The sequence below is a fragment of the Colossoma macropomum genome, unplaced genomic scaffold (assembly GCF_904425465.1).
Source record: "Colossoma macropomum unplaced genomic scaffold, Colossoma_macropomum, whole genome shotgun sequence".
NCBI classification, from domain to species: Eukaryota; Metazoa; Chordata; class Actinopteri; order Characiformes; family Serrasalmidae; genus Colossoma; species Colossoma macropomum.
Window position 1 is genome coordinate 27659256 of NW_023494786.1, and position 14369 is coordinate 27673624.

General features: G+C 37.4%; 2 protein-coding genes across 2 annotated transcripts; both read right to left on the minus strand.

Moving 5' to 3' along the window:
• Positions 1-4307: 4307 nt before the first annotated feature.
• LOC118826392 (olfactory receptor 2AT4-like) lies at positions 4308-5312 on the minus strand. The gene has a single exon (XM_036597352.1). The coding sequence runs from the start codon at positions 5310-5312 to the stop codon at positions 4308-4310; it is 1005 nt and encodes a 334-aa protein (XP_036453245.1).
• Positions 5313-8452: 3140 nt separating this feature from the next.
• LOC118826400 (olfactory receptor 2AT4-like) lies at positions 8453-9442 on the minus strand. The gene has a single exon (XM_036597364.1). The coding sequence runs from the start codon at positions 9440-9442 to the stop codon at positions 8453-8455; it is 990 nt and encodes a 329-aa protein (XP_036453257.1).
• Positions 9443-14369: the final 4927 nt, after the last annotated feature.

Consider the following 14369-nt stretch of genomic DNA (forward strand, 5'->3'; position numbering starts at 1 on the left):
TGAAGTTACTATTTTGGAGATACTAATTTTTCTTTGGACAAAAACATGTAAATGTAAAGTAATTTCTTAAAATAAATAGCTCCAACTTATTCTAAATACCTGTATCTGTAAATGAATGTGCTTTGATGCCTGTTGAGAGCCAGAAAATGATACAGAACAATTCCTTTGTCTTTTAATGGCTTCAGTTTTCAAAAAAGAAATTCTTGGACAATACAGGAATAATACAAATACCTTTAAAACACTGATCTTATCACATTCACAGTGTTATAGAAATACAGAAAAGGAAAAACTGACCTTTTATATTGTTTACAGGGGAGTTTAACTGCATGTTTTGGTACCACTTTAGAACAAGACTAGCCTTATAAAGGGTTTACACATGGTTTAAAATGAGTTTATTAATGGTTATTAATTAGTTCATAAACACCTTAAAATTAATAATTAATAAGCAGTTGCAACACATGAATAAAAAAGGGCAACAGTGACCTGTTGTGTGCCTAAGTGTAAACCCACATTCATTTATACTGTTAAACCTCAGATTTTTCTGGTTATTTATCTTACTTTGTATTAGGATAAGATAAGAACTGAAGAAAGGACTGAAGAATAGAGGTAACAAGAAGAGAATTAACAGTCAAAGTCATTAACCATATTAATTACTTAATAATGTTACAATCTGCTAATTATTACTGTATATATATATATATATATATATATATATATATATATATATATATATATATATCCATCCATCCATCATCTAAACCGCTTATCCCACTGGGTCGCGGTGGGGTGCTGGAGCCTATCCCAGCTGTCATTGGGCGGAAGGCAGGATACACCCTGGACAGGTCGCCAGTCCATCGCAGGGCAGACAGACATACACATTCACACACACACTCACACCTAGGGGCAATTTAGCCTGTCCAATTGGCCTGACTGCATGTTTTTGGACTGTGGGAGGAAACCGGAGTACCCGGAGGAAACCCACGCAGACACGGGGAGAACAGGCAAACTCCACACGGAAATGACCCTGGCCGCCCGGCCGGGAATTGAACCCAGGCCCTTCTTGCTGTGAGGCAACTGCGCAACCCACTGCGCCACCATGCCGCCGTGTGTGTATGTGTGTGTGTATATATATATATATATATATATAATTAAAGATAACAAATATAAACTCTATCCTTCGCAAAACAGTTATAACTATTTATTGATGATATTAAGGTGTTAATTACCTAATTAATACCATCAATAAACTTTAAACCATTTATAAACCCTATATCATAGAATCATTTCATTCTCAAGAGGCTTTATCAGTATTTTTCATATTATTTTTCACAGTGTGTAATATTGTTTTTTTTAGATAAATCAGTGTGTAATAAATTAGGTTAGCTTAGCTTGAGTTGTCGTCTTACTGTAAGACGCTCCTTAACATGTGTTTGACCATCATAAAAACACATTGTTTAAAATCATAAATACATATTGTTTAAATACATAAACCATACATATTCAGTTCTGGTGAGACTTTGCATTTAGTCATTGTGATTTTTTATTTATTTGGAAAATCTATATATATGGAAAACTGTCTGTTTCTTTACGACGACTAAAAGATTATCTTGATCAATGTTCCAGACAACTGGAAGTGTTTTTTGCAGCTGTTAATGACCAATATAAGCAGTCCTTCAGTCTTCTATCTTACTAGTGTATATTTACATTCCTTCTTTATTTCTTCACATCAACATACAATGAAATTAGGAATGTTCTTTTGTTCTCTGATATGCAGTCATATGGTAAAGTCTGGGCACCCCTGGTCAAAGGACATGTTTTGTTGATTTTCCAAGGGGAAATAAGTTTACACAAAATTAAAAATGACATTTGACTGCAAAGTTTAGTGCATAATTTCCATTTATTTGCTGTGTTTAACATATTGGAGAAAATAAAATGTAAAATGCACCATAACCTTTGTGCAGGCCAGATTTTATGTTTTTTTTTTCATTAAATTCAGCAAGTAAACAGCAATGTGACAGTAATGCAGTAACACTGTGCATGAAAATGTGCAGAAGTGTGTTCTCTGTAGAGGGTGTGTTAACTTAATTTCACTTAGAAAATTAACAAAAACATGTCATTTGACCAGGAATGCACAAACTTTTGCATGCAACTGTAGTTACTGTCCAAAATGCAGAAAATGCAGCTTTATTCCTTTTTTAGAGCTGTGAAACTGGTGGATCTCCCTATATCATATATCATTTAGTGTTTTTTCTTTTCTTGAAGAATGTTCACAAATTGCAAGGAAACATGTGTATAGGACAGTTGTGATGTAACGTGCATACCCTTATCTCTATTTCCAGGCATGGACAGCTACAGCCATAATATGGTGTTTCCCTATGTTATTGCAGTTTTGAACTAGTTCTGAGTAAGAGATTTTAAAAGAAAGCTCCTTTGATGATTAATCATGGCCCCACAGTGCCATCTGCTGCTCACATTCTGATAATGCACTGGGCTTCTTTTACTTTTTCAAAGCCTGGTTGAGTAATGAAGTCTAAATGTTTTACAACTGGCAGCTGTGCTTGTATCTGTGTCATGTGATGATTGACAACTACTGCAGAGGCCACAAAGGGTCAGCGGGGGCCCAAGCTTTGGTTCCTACTACGCAATAACATACCTGGCTCAACTGATAATATGTTTTAATATTTGACCCCTTATTGTGTCTGAAACCGTCTGTAGGTCCTCCACCCTCTTTCATATACTCTTAAAAACGATGGTGTTTCAATGGTTCTTTAGTGAAGAAAATGAACCATGAACATTCAAAGAACCCTTTGCATGATTAAAGCGTTCTTTGCATAATGAAAGGGTTATTCAGACTGATGGAAAATTTGCTTGAATGTGCTATAGATGGTTCTATATAGAACCTTTTTAAAATGGGGTTCTGTATAGCACCCAAAAGGGTTCTTCTATTCTCACAAGCTTGACATAATAACAACAGAAGAACCCTTTTGGGTGCTATATAGAACCCTTTTCAAAAAGTTCTGTATAGAACCATCTATAGTGCATTTTCCTTCAGTCCAAAGTGCTTTCATGATGCAAAAAAAAAAAAACTGTAATCATGCAAAGGGTTCTTTGAGTGTTCATGGTTCTATATAGAACCATTTTCTGTATTTTCAAAAGGGTTCTGTATAGAGCCATCTACAGCACATTTTCCTTTAGTCTAAAAATGCTTTCATGATGCAAAAATTTTCTTTACTTAAAAAAATCCTTGAAGAACCATCTTCAGTGATTTATCGGCAGCTCTCCGAATAAAAGGTGAATTCCAGAGCTTCTCAAAAAGTGCTGCATAATTCATTTGTTGAGATGTAAACAGTCATTCAGAGTGGTTTGATGGGAAATGGTGTATAGTAGAGAACCCTGGTTATGAGTCAGCATGTCTACAACAAAAACATAGCCTTTTCTTTTACTGTCCAAAACCAACAGAGAAGCTATGTGAGTTTACTTAGGCATGTAATATTGAAAATGGTGGTAAATCTGAAAAATTAAGTTTTCTTTGGGCACAAGACCCTGCATGTAACTCTTCACCAGGAATGGAAAAAAATAAAACATTTTAGATCAACTTAAAAAATATCATAAAACAATGTCTCGGGCATCAGGCAGCATATTCACAACCATTTTGTGTAATATCTTTCTGTAAAAGCACCTTGGGCACTTCCGACGTCTGGTTCCTATCACCACCAGTGTGACCAATTCTGACTGGGTAAGTTTGTCTAGAACAAAGCATTTCGCATCAAACCACTCTGAGTGACCTTGGTGGAACTGCCCTTTAAAATATTCTTATGGTGCAGAAAGAATTTATGAAGACGACACTACACTTTTCAAAAATTAAATAGCAAAATCTTGAGCAGTGCTATTTTTAAGACCCACAAAAGTTGTTTAGGAAAATAATTCTTTTACAGCTGTTTGGCTGAAAAAAATCTTGTCTTAAAAATCCTGGAGGAAAACCATCCTAAGAAACTCATGTACAAAGTCAATTGAAGCAGAAAGACAGGACAGGACAATTTTTGCACAGGTTTGTTCCTTTGGCTTGCTCTCCAAATACCAACAATATTTTTGGTTTATCAGTTTAGCGATTGTGACCAAACTTGATTGTTCAGTTTAATATAGTATCTGTTACTCCATTAAAGTTAATATAGCTGGCACATATTCATATTCATATTCACAAAGCAAATACAGTTTTACCATTTTTATTTACAACTAGACATACTTTTTACGTTACTGGCCAAATCATGAGCTCATTTCATCAAAAGAAAAAAATATTTACAACTATGTCATTTAAGTTGAGTTAAATTATGTTTTCCATGTACTCCCACCTGTCTTTGCTTTAATTTCTTCATTAATGTGTCTTTAATTTCTTTGGTCCTGAAGCAGTATATGAATGGATTGATAAGGGCAGGGAATAAACTGTGCATCATAGTCAACATAATGCGGGTATCGGTTCCCAAATCAAGGCCAAAAGTGTTTGACAAATAGACAAACGTTCTGGGGAGATAGTACAGGCAGATGATAAACAGTTGAGGAGTGCACGTTGAAAAGGTTTTGTATCGGCTCTCCTTATTTGAGATTTTCATGACTGAAATAATGATCGATACATAAGAAAATATTATAAAAACTAAAGGACCCCATAGTACCAAGATAGCAACAACAAAACTAGTGTTTTTTATGGCTGTTATGTCTGCACAAGCCAGTTTGACTATTGAAAAGTGGTCACAGTAGCACTGGGATATGATGTTTGGGCCACAGTAAGTAACACTGAGGGCCTGAGCAGTAATCCCACCAAGCTGGATAAGGTTCGCGATCCAAACTGCAGAACAAAGAATTGCAATAGTGGAGTTCTTAATCAATGCTGGGTATCTGAGGGGGTTGCATATGGCAACAAATCGATCAAGGGCCATTAACGCCATAAGAAATGAGCTGGTAGCTCCTAAGAAATGGACAAAATACATTTGTGTGAAACAAGCATTAAATGATATGATCTTGTCTGACATCCAGTGCTTTGAAATGATTCTTGGAACAGTTACAGTTCCAAATCCAAGATCTGCTATGGCAAGATTACAGAAGATGATGTAAGTAGGCTTTTGAAGATTTTTCTGATAGGCCACAAACACAATGATGAAAATGTTCCCAGATGCCAAAATCAGGTAGATGAAGAAGAAAAAGGTTCCTAGCAGTCCGTAATATTCAGTAGGGAGTCCTGGGAAGCCTCGGAGGACAAATTCAGGGATGTTGGTCGTACTGTTTGTGAATATGACTTTTTCGGTACTGCTAGAAAACATCTGGAATAAAGCAAATAAACAAACAAACAAACAAATAAATAAATAAATTCTACATATGAACAAAAGTCTCAATTTTGTAGTTTAGGATTAATGTTGAATTTAGTAAAACCATTGATATTAATTGTTCATTGTATCCATTTACTAAATTCACCATCTGCATAAACAAATCTCTTAAAGATGTGAGAAGAAAACAGAAACATACTTTGCCTTGACCTGTGTTCGTACAATGCTGTTTTCAAATCCACAGGACAGAAGGTGTAGAACTGACTTGGCTGGAGTTTTTAAACCCTTACTGTTCAGACTCTGACGTCATGAATAACATGCACAGCTAAGAAAGGCCTTTGAGATTTCAAATGGCAAAAAATGCCCATCACTTGGTGTCCCCGCCTGCTGCCTCTCCTGCACTTGTTTCACAGCCAAACAAGCCACTGAAACCTTGGCTGCTGAGGACATGATAGTAAAGGTCACATGCTGTGGACACCGAATGTGTCACCGACATTCTGTATGTGGCCTGCAGCCACTCCATCATGAACAGCTGTACTTGAGTACGTCTCACTGCCCATCGCTACCTTGGTCTACCAGTCAGTCACCTTTACTTGGCCACTGATAATGCAGTAGAAGAGATAAAGGGGTGAGCAGCCACCACAGTAACATTCTGCTTGTGGCCTGGACCCTTTCTGGCCACCATGCCTGTGGCCAAATGTGTCTTCATGACTGTGAATGTGAACTTTCTCCTGACAGCAGCCACCCTGTTCTGCACCCAGGGACATCACTGCTGCCCCACTTTCGGCTGGTGTTCTGGAGTGACATGTGAAGGATTGATGATTCCCTGTTACATCACTGGTGTCACAGGGAAGAATCTTGTCATGAGAGGGGCAATTCAGGACATAGGCTCACTCAACAAGATCAGTGTCTGTATGACATTAAGTCTTAGTGCTGATCCAAGTAAGTAATAACATATTCTTTCAAAATTCTAATTGTAGTCACTGAAGCCTGCAATAAAGACTACAGTCATGGTAACTAGACTTTAAAGGTATTTAAAGTATTCAAACATGAATAGTTTTAAAAACCTGAAAGCTTTTTATTAACCCTCTGAAGTCACAGATTATGCCGCGTAATCAATACACGTGACTGGTTTAAGACATCACAACATAAAAAGCAAGTCATATTGTCATACTGTCAAAAGTGCTGCCTTGAAACTCTACACTAGTTTTTGTTTGGTGTTGACAGACCAAGGAGAAATGGAGATGGGACGATTATATTTGATATAAAAAAAAATTTACACACGCATAAAAGTGCAAAATGGGATGGGGCTGGCACCATCGCCACAGGACCTGTCTACACTGCCACCAAGTGGACAAAAAAGGAACCTCATACCATGGAAATCAGATCCTATAATGTATCATTGATGACAGAAACTGTTTTGAAGAGTTGCACAGCTAAAAGGAAAAACACCTATGGCCACACCTAGTTTTTGTTGTAAGTAGTTGTATATAGATTTTTTTTTCTTTTTTTGCCATTATATGTTTACATTGCAACCTATCAATCTTTAAAATGCTTCGTTGAGTATGCTTATGTTTTTAATAATAGTTTTCAGAGTGTCATTTCAAAATAATTTTTGAAATTGAAAAAATTATTGTCAGGTCATACAGGCGATGTACTAAAAAAAGATACCAAACATTGGTATGGTAAACATTTTTAATGTGGTATATTAAGGTAAAATCACAAGTATTCAAAGATGACCAAAATAACCCAAGACTTCTAAGGGTTAAATAAAGTTACATAGATACAAATTAGCTATGTGTTATAATAATATTTCATGCAGAGATCACCAGATGAAAGTACTGTCATTTAGAAATACTTGAAACTTCACAATCCTATCCATCCAAAAATTCCTTGGTTCTACAGCAGTAAATGAATGGATTGATGAGAGCAGGAAACAGACTGTACATCATTGCTGACATAATGTGGATATTGGTTCCAACATCAAAGCCAACAATATGTGCCAAAAACACAAAACATTTGGGCCGATAGCACCGACAAATGATAAACAGTTAAAGAGGACACACTGTGTATTTTGTTTTGTATCAACCAGATTTTGAGATTTTCATACTGAAATAATAATTGATACCTAAGAAAATGTAATAAAAAATAAAGCACCCCAGAGCACCGACACAGCAACGGCAATAGAAGTGGCTTGTATGGTTGTCATGTCTGCACAAGCCAGTTTAGGTAGTGAAATGTAGTCACAGTAGCACTGAGCTATGAAGTTTGGGTGACAGTAAGGGCCTCTGCAGTAAGTGCACCAAGTTGGAGAAGGTTTGTGGGCGTTATGTTGTCAGAAGAAAACCTTGTATCTCCATTTTTCAGTTTTTGACATAATTTGAAAATGCCTGTTGTTCTTCACATTGTGTGTAAATTTCATGAAGAATGGACCCAAAGAAACGGCCCAGAATGACTTGGGGGGGGGGTCTGGTTCCATTGACTTACATTAAAAGTAAAGTAGTTTTTTTTCCTTCTCCTGTAAAGTTACCATTTTGGAGATACAAGATTTTCTTCCGACAACAGCGATATGGTGCATGAGTGATGATACAAATTAGTGATTCTCTTTCAAAATTCATATTATGGTCACTGAAGCTCCAGTAAAGACTATATTCATAGTATCTAGAGGCTGATATCTGAAGCATTCAAACATGAATAGTATTAAAAGGATGTTGTAAACCTAAAAGCTCTTATAAAATAAAATGTATTTTACATCACAGACATATAGAGTAGCTGTGTGGTCTAATAGTTCATGCCAGGTCACCAGATGAAAGCACTGCTGTTTACTATCATTTATACTTGAAACATTACAATCCTCTGAAAAAAGAAGGAAAAAAAGTACTTTAGTGCTTTAGTACTTAGTGATGGCAGAAAACAGCAATTACTAAAGTATTCATTTTTTAAAATAAAAAAACAGTTTATATTTTAATATTTAATATGAATGTATATGTATGTTTCATAGGGATATGTTTCCTTGATGTTCAGCTCACATTATTGATGTTAAGATCATATTAGCTCTAAATGTACACACACCTCTACAATTTAAAGTACTCTTTATTGTAATGAATCAATTAATCAAGTATTCTTTCTTATGTACTTTAAGTTAAAGTAAGTTTTCCATCCACTTCCGCTTGTCTTTGCTTTAATTTCTTCATTAGCACTTCTTTAAATTCTCTGGTTTTAAAGCAGTATATGAATGGATTGATAAGAGCAGGAAACAGACTGTACATCATTGTTAACATAATGTGGATATCGATTCCCAAATCAAAGCTCAAAGTATGTGCCATATACACAAAAGTTCTGGGGAGATAGTACAGGCAGATGATAAACAGTTGAGGAGTGCACGTTGAAAAGGTTTTGTATTGGCCCTCCTTACTTAAGATTTTCATGACTGAAATAATGATTGATATGTAAGAAAATATGATAAAAAATAAGAGACCCCAGAGCACCGACATAGCAACGGCAATAGAAGTGGCCTTTATGGTTGTTATGTCTGCACAAGCTAGTTTAGTTAGTGAAATGTAGTCACAGTAGCACTGAGCTATGATGTTTGGACCACAGTAAATCACACTAAGGGCCTGTGCAGTCAGTGCACCAAATGAGATAAGGTTTGCAATCCAAACCACAGAACAAAAAATTGCAATAGTGGAGTTCTTAATCAGTGCTGGGTATCTGAGGGGGTTGCATATGGCAACAAAACGATCAAGGGCCATTAATGCCATAAAAAAAGAGCCGCTAGAAGCGAAGAAATGGACAAAGTACATTTGAGTAAAACAAGCATTAAATGATATGATTTTGTCTGACATCCAGTACCTAGAAATGATTCTTGGAACAGTTGTAGTCCCAAATCCAAGATCTGCTATGGCAAGATTACAGAAGATGATGTAAGTTGGCTTTTGAAGACTTTTCTCACAGGCCACGAACACAATGATGAAAATGTTCCCAGATGCCAAAACCAGGTAGATGAAGAAGAAAACGACTGCTAGCAGTCCGTAATACTGAGGAGGGAGTCCTGGGAAGCCTAGGAGGACAAACTCAGGGATGTTGGCTGTGCTGTTTGTATATGTTTCAGTACTGCCAGACACCATCTGACAACCAATAAATAACATCATTTTTTACAATACATGCTATAAAAACCTTCATAAACGTTTGGTTTAAAACAAATTCTGCCTTAAGTGAGAATCTGAGAAGAAACATACTTTGTGAAAATTCTGATGTGTCCTCTTGCTGTTCTTGTATCCACAAGCCAGAGGTTGTAGACTAAGCTTGGATGGGGCTTTTATAAAACAGTTGAGACCTCAACAATTGTTTGATGTAATGAATAACACTCACAATGGAGCAAGGCCTTAGAGACATCAGATGATACATGAAATTCTTACATCACTGGACTATAGTGCTGTTTGGCAGATAATGTTTCTGCAAATTTGCATTGTTTTTATTGCTGAAATTGCCAGAAGGGACTGCCTGGGACATCAAATCATCCTAAACATATGATATATACGTATAATATATATACATAGTATATGCCCCAAAATACAAAACCAGTGCTGATCTCTGTTTGAATAATATTACTAAGGTTGCATTTCATCCCTTAAAGGAGCAGAGTCTATTAGCCAAAATGGAATATAGTACACAAAATAGTTTTCATTAGCATATAATTACCTGTAACTATGAATTGCATTTTCATTAGCTTAAAATGAGCCTCAAATCTACGAGTCCTTTTCTAGCAGAGGCTACCATGCATGTTGCTACAGTATCCCAGAATGGACAAACCAAACATTGGCTCTAGATAGCACCTTTTGTGTTTTGTGTTTTTACACTGAAGTGGCAGCTTGAAATGGCACTTCAGCACCAGCTGGAAGACATAAAAAGAAGAATTCTTGTTGAAAATGTCAATTATTGGTAGTTATTGGTAGCTCCATACGTAAAAGTCCAGGCAGGATCGCTCAAATCTCCTTATCACAAATACTACAAGCATTAAAACTATAATGCTGCTTCTTATTCGCCAGCTTCTTGTTCAGATTTTCCCATCCCACCTCAAATGGTGCAGCAGCTACATTCTGGCACTGACATTCAGCTACTTATGTGCTGGCTTCTTGTTCGAATTGTCCCATTCCACCTTAAATAAACGTAACTTAAATAAATGCCCTGATGAATTTGGCCAATCATGTGTAACAGACAATCAGCTGAGCCGTCAGCTGATTGAAATCAGCTGATTACAGCTGGTGATTTGAGATTGAGGCCTGAGCTTGATTTTGTGGCCTGCCTGAACTAACGATAATGCTCAATTTCAGCCAGGATCACTTCTTCAAAGAAAATATTTTGTTTCCATTTGCAGTGAGTTATATTTGGCGGTATGTTCTGGGACCTCCCTGCTCTCAGGAAGGGCACTGGGGGCCGGAGAAATATTTGCAGCAGCCATTTCATTCATTTTCTCTTCAAACAAACACAACAATGAACCCAAACCAAAGCTAAGCTGGCCATTTTTTGGTGGTTTCAAAGGGGGCTCATACTGCCAGCCAGATCACAATCAGCTGGCTCTCATTAAGGGCAGCGTGAGCACCTGAGCCAAGATGAGAGCTCATTGTTCCGCCTCTCTGCCACTCAAAATTAGGTGGCTGGTATCAATGCGACTTAAAAATAGAATTTAAATAATTATGTTCCCGACCTAAAGGCACTGAAGATGTGTCCTTGAGGGAACCATTCCAGTGACATGGAGGTGACCACCCAGTGACATTTTTTATGAGAATGTGATGGTAGTCGGTCACATGGGATCTTACAAGAACTGCATTGACTAGCTGTGCTTTTAGGATACTTTTTAACATTCTTTTATGTTTTTATGTTCAGACGTGATTTTAGAGTCACAAAAACTAGCCTTCTGCAAATACCCTGTTCAAATTACAGAGAAGGCCCTTCCTGTGACTCTTATTTTTCTTTGTTGTCTTGTGGAACTGTGTGATCAGTGGTGCCAAATGCTACTGAGTTCAAATAAGACAAGCAAAGATATAAAACCTGCTCAGAATTGAGAAAATCTTCCCTCGTTATCTTCAGTAATGCTGCCTCTATACTATAATGAGAAAAGATTTTTATGACTCTTATGCAGATATGAGCTACGTGCTACAGTTAGGCTGTAAGTTATAATGGTGAACTATAAGTGAAATGTTCATTTATTTTGTTGAACAGAGGTTAATTTAAGAATTTTTGATGAATCAAGTCTGGGAGAAAAATGTATTATTGTTAACAGAGGTCTGATTATTTCTGGTAGCATATCTGGTAATAAACTCATAGGAATTGGATTTAGTATACAAGTAGAGGATATGAAGAAGAAATAAGTGCTTATGTTTAGAATTATTGCTAGATTATTGCTTATTTATATATTAGTGCTCAAAAAAATGCTATATCTAATAATACAGGTTGTATTCAATCTAGTTGTACTTGTCATATTCAGTAATGTTTACATTTATCCATCCTCCAATGTGCCTGGTCACCACAAATTTCATAGGGTACTTCCTTGAATGGCTGCAACATCATCTTGAAATCTTGATGTCTTATCTACACATGGGCTATCCAGTGTGTTACTCATTTCACTAGTTCCTGCTTATCTCCTCTTGCCTGTGGAAGCTCACTTTCTTTCCTCAATGTCACTACACACTGTTGTCTGTTCACTTGGTAATAGGCTGCTGAAGCTGTAAGTATCAAATACATGATAATAGACATTCTGTGGAATGTCTGTTAAATACATTTATAAAAGTTACTGAGGGTGGACATGTAAATGGCGCACAAAAGGCCATGAACATGAATACTGTATGTCTGATAGTTGTCTGAATTAATCCAAGTCCCACATATATTGGGAAAAAATGGCCAAAGTGTATATTGTGTTCATTAAATACGACATGTCAAGCATTATAGCACAGTACACACACCGAGTGACTGCTACTGCTCAGGGCTCCATGGCCACCAGGGAACTTCAAAACAACTGCTGGGTAATTACTGTGCCATTATGTTGTCTAAGGTGAGTGAGAGGAGAAAGTGATTTGTATTTGTCCTAAAAGAAAGTACATAATTCCACATCTGGAACAGAAAAGCAGAAAAGAAAAATATATTAGAGATGGGAGATTAAGTAGTTCAACCACAAGGCTATGTGTTAGGAACTCTTTTATTCACATTATATATGCTACCACCGGGTAGTGTTATCAGTAAACATGCCATCAATTTCATGCTACACTGATTGCATATATTGGCCAAACCAGATGATACATTTCAAATGAGTAAGACTGAGGACTGTGTAAAAAAGTAACTGCCTAACACTTAAAAAAGAGGTTCTTCTTCTTCTTGGCCTAAACACTGCTAGAGAAAAATTACTAATTTAATGCTAAATCTTAATAACTTCTTAGTTACATATGCGAAAAACTTTTTATCCCAGTCTGTCGTTTGGTACATATAAGTAATATTTAAGAAGGCACTGTCTCTACCAGATGTGGAAAAGCTAGTTCACACCTTTATTACCTTGAGGTTGGATTACTGTAATGACCTCCTCTCTGGATATTCCAGCAAAAATTCTGACAATTGCCCAGTTTTATCAAACCACATTGGTTGCCAGTGAAATTCCAGATTGAGTACAAAATTCTGCTATGGACACTATATTGCCAAAAGTATTCACTCACCCATCTTAATCATTGAATTTGATGTTCCAATCACTTCCATGGCCACAGGTGTATAAAACAAGCACCTAGGCATGCAGACTGCTTCTACAAACATCTGTGAAAGAATGGGTCGCTCTCAGGAGCTCAGTGAATTCCAGCGATAGGATGCCACCTGTGCAACAAGTCCAGTCGTGCAAGTTCCTCGTTACTAAATGTTCCACAGTCAACTGTCAGTGGTATAATAACAAAGTGGAAACGATTGGGAACGACAGCAACTCAGCTACAAAGTGGTCGGCCATGTAAAATGACAGAGCGGGGTCAGCAGATGCTGAGGCGCATAGTGCGCGGAGATCGCCAACTATCTGCAGAGTCAATCACTACAGACCTCCAAACTTCATGTGGCCTTCAGATTAGCAGCTGCGTCCAAGCCTTACATCACCAAGCGCAATGCAAAGCGTTGAATGCAGTGGTGGAAAGCGCCGCCGGTACTTGTCTGACTGCATTGTGTCAAGTGTAAAGTTTGGTGGAGGGGGGGATTATGGTGTGGGGTTGTTTTTCAGGAGTTGGGCTCGGCCCCTTAGTTCCAGTGAAAGGAACTCTTAATGCTTCAGCAGACCAAGAGATTTTGGACAATTTCATTCTCCCAACTTTGTGGGAACAGTTTGGGGATGGCCCCTTCCTGTTCCATCATGATTGCGCACCAGTGCACAAAGCAAGGTCCATAAAGACATGGATGAGCGAGTTTGGTTTGGAAGAACTTGACTGGCCTGCACAGAGTCCTGACCTCAACCTGATACAACACCTTTGGGATGAATTAGAGCGGAGACTGTGAGCCAGGCCTTCTCATCCAACATCAGTGTCTGACCTCACAAATGCGCTTCTGGAAGAATGGTCAAAAATTCCCATAAACACACCCCTAACCCTTGTGGAAAGCCTTCCTAGAAGAGTTGAATTAGTTATAGCTGCAAAGGGTGAGCTGACATCATATTAAACCCTATGGATTAAGAATGGGATGTCACTCAAGTTCATATGCGTGTGAAGGCAGATGAGCAAATACTTTTGGCAATATAGTGTATAAATGCCTAAATGGCCTTGCCCCTCAGTACTTGAGTAAACATATGTCTTATTATGAACTGTCATGTGTATTTAGGTCACAAGGTGCTGGCTCATTATAGATTGATGCTCATTTTATACCCACTCATGTTACTGACCAGTTGCCAATTAACCACCAGGTTTTTTTTTTAGATGATGTCTTTCAAGCATTTTCAATGAAATGTAGGGTTTAAATGATTTGCACATCATTGCATTTTGTTTACATTTGTCAGAGCGGCACAATTTTTTTGGAAATGGGGTTGTACAATAGATACACAAG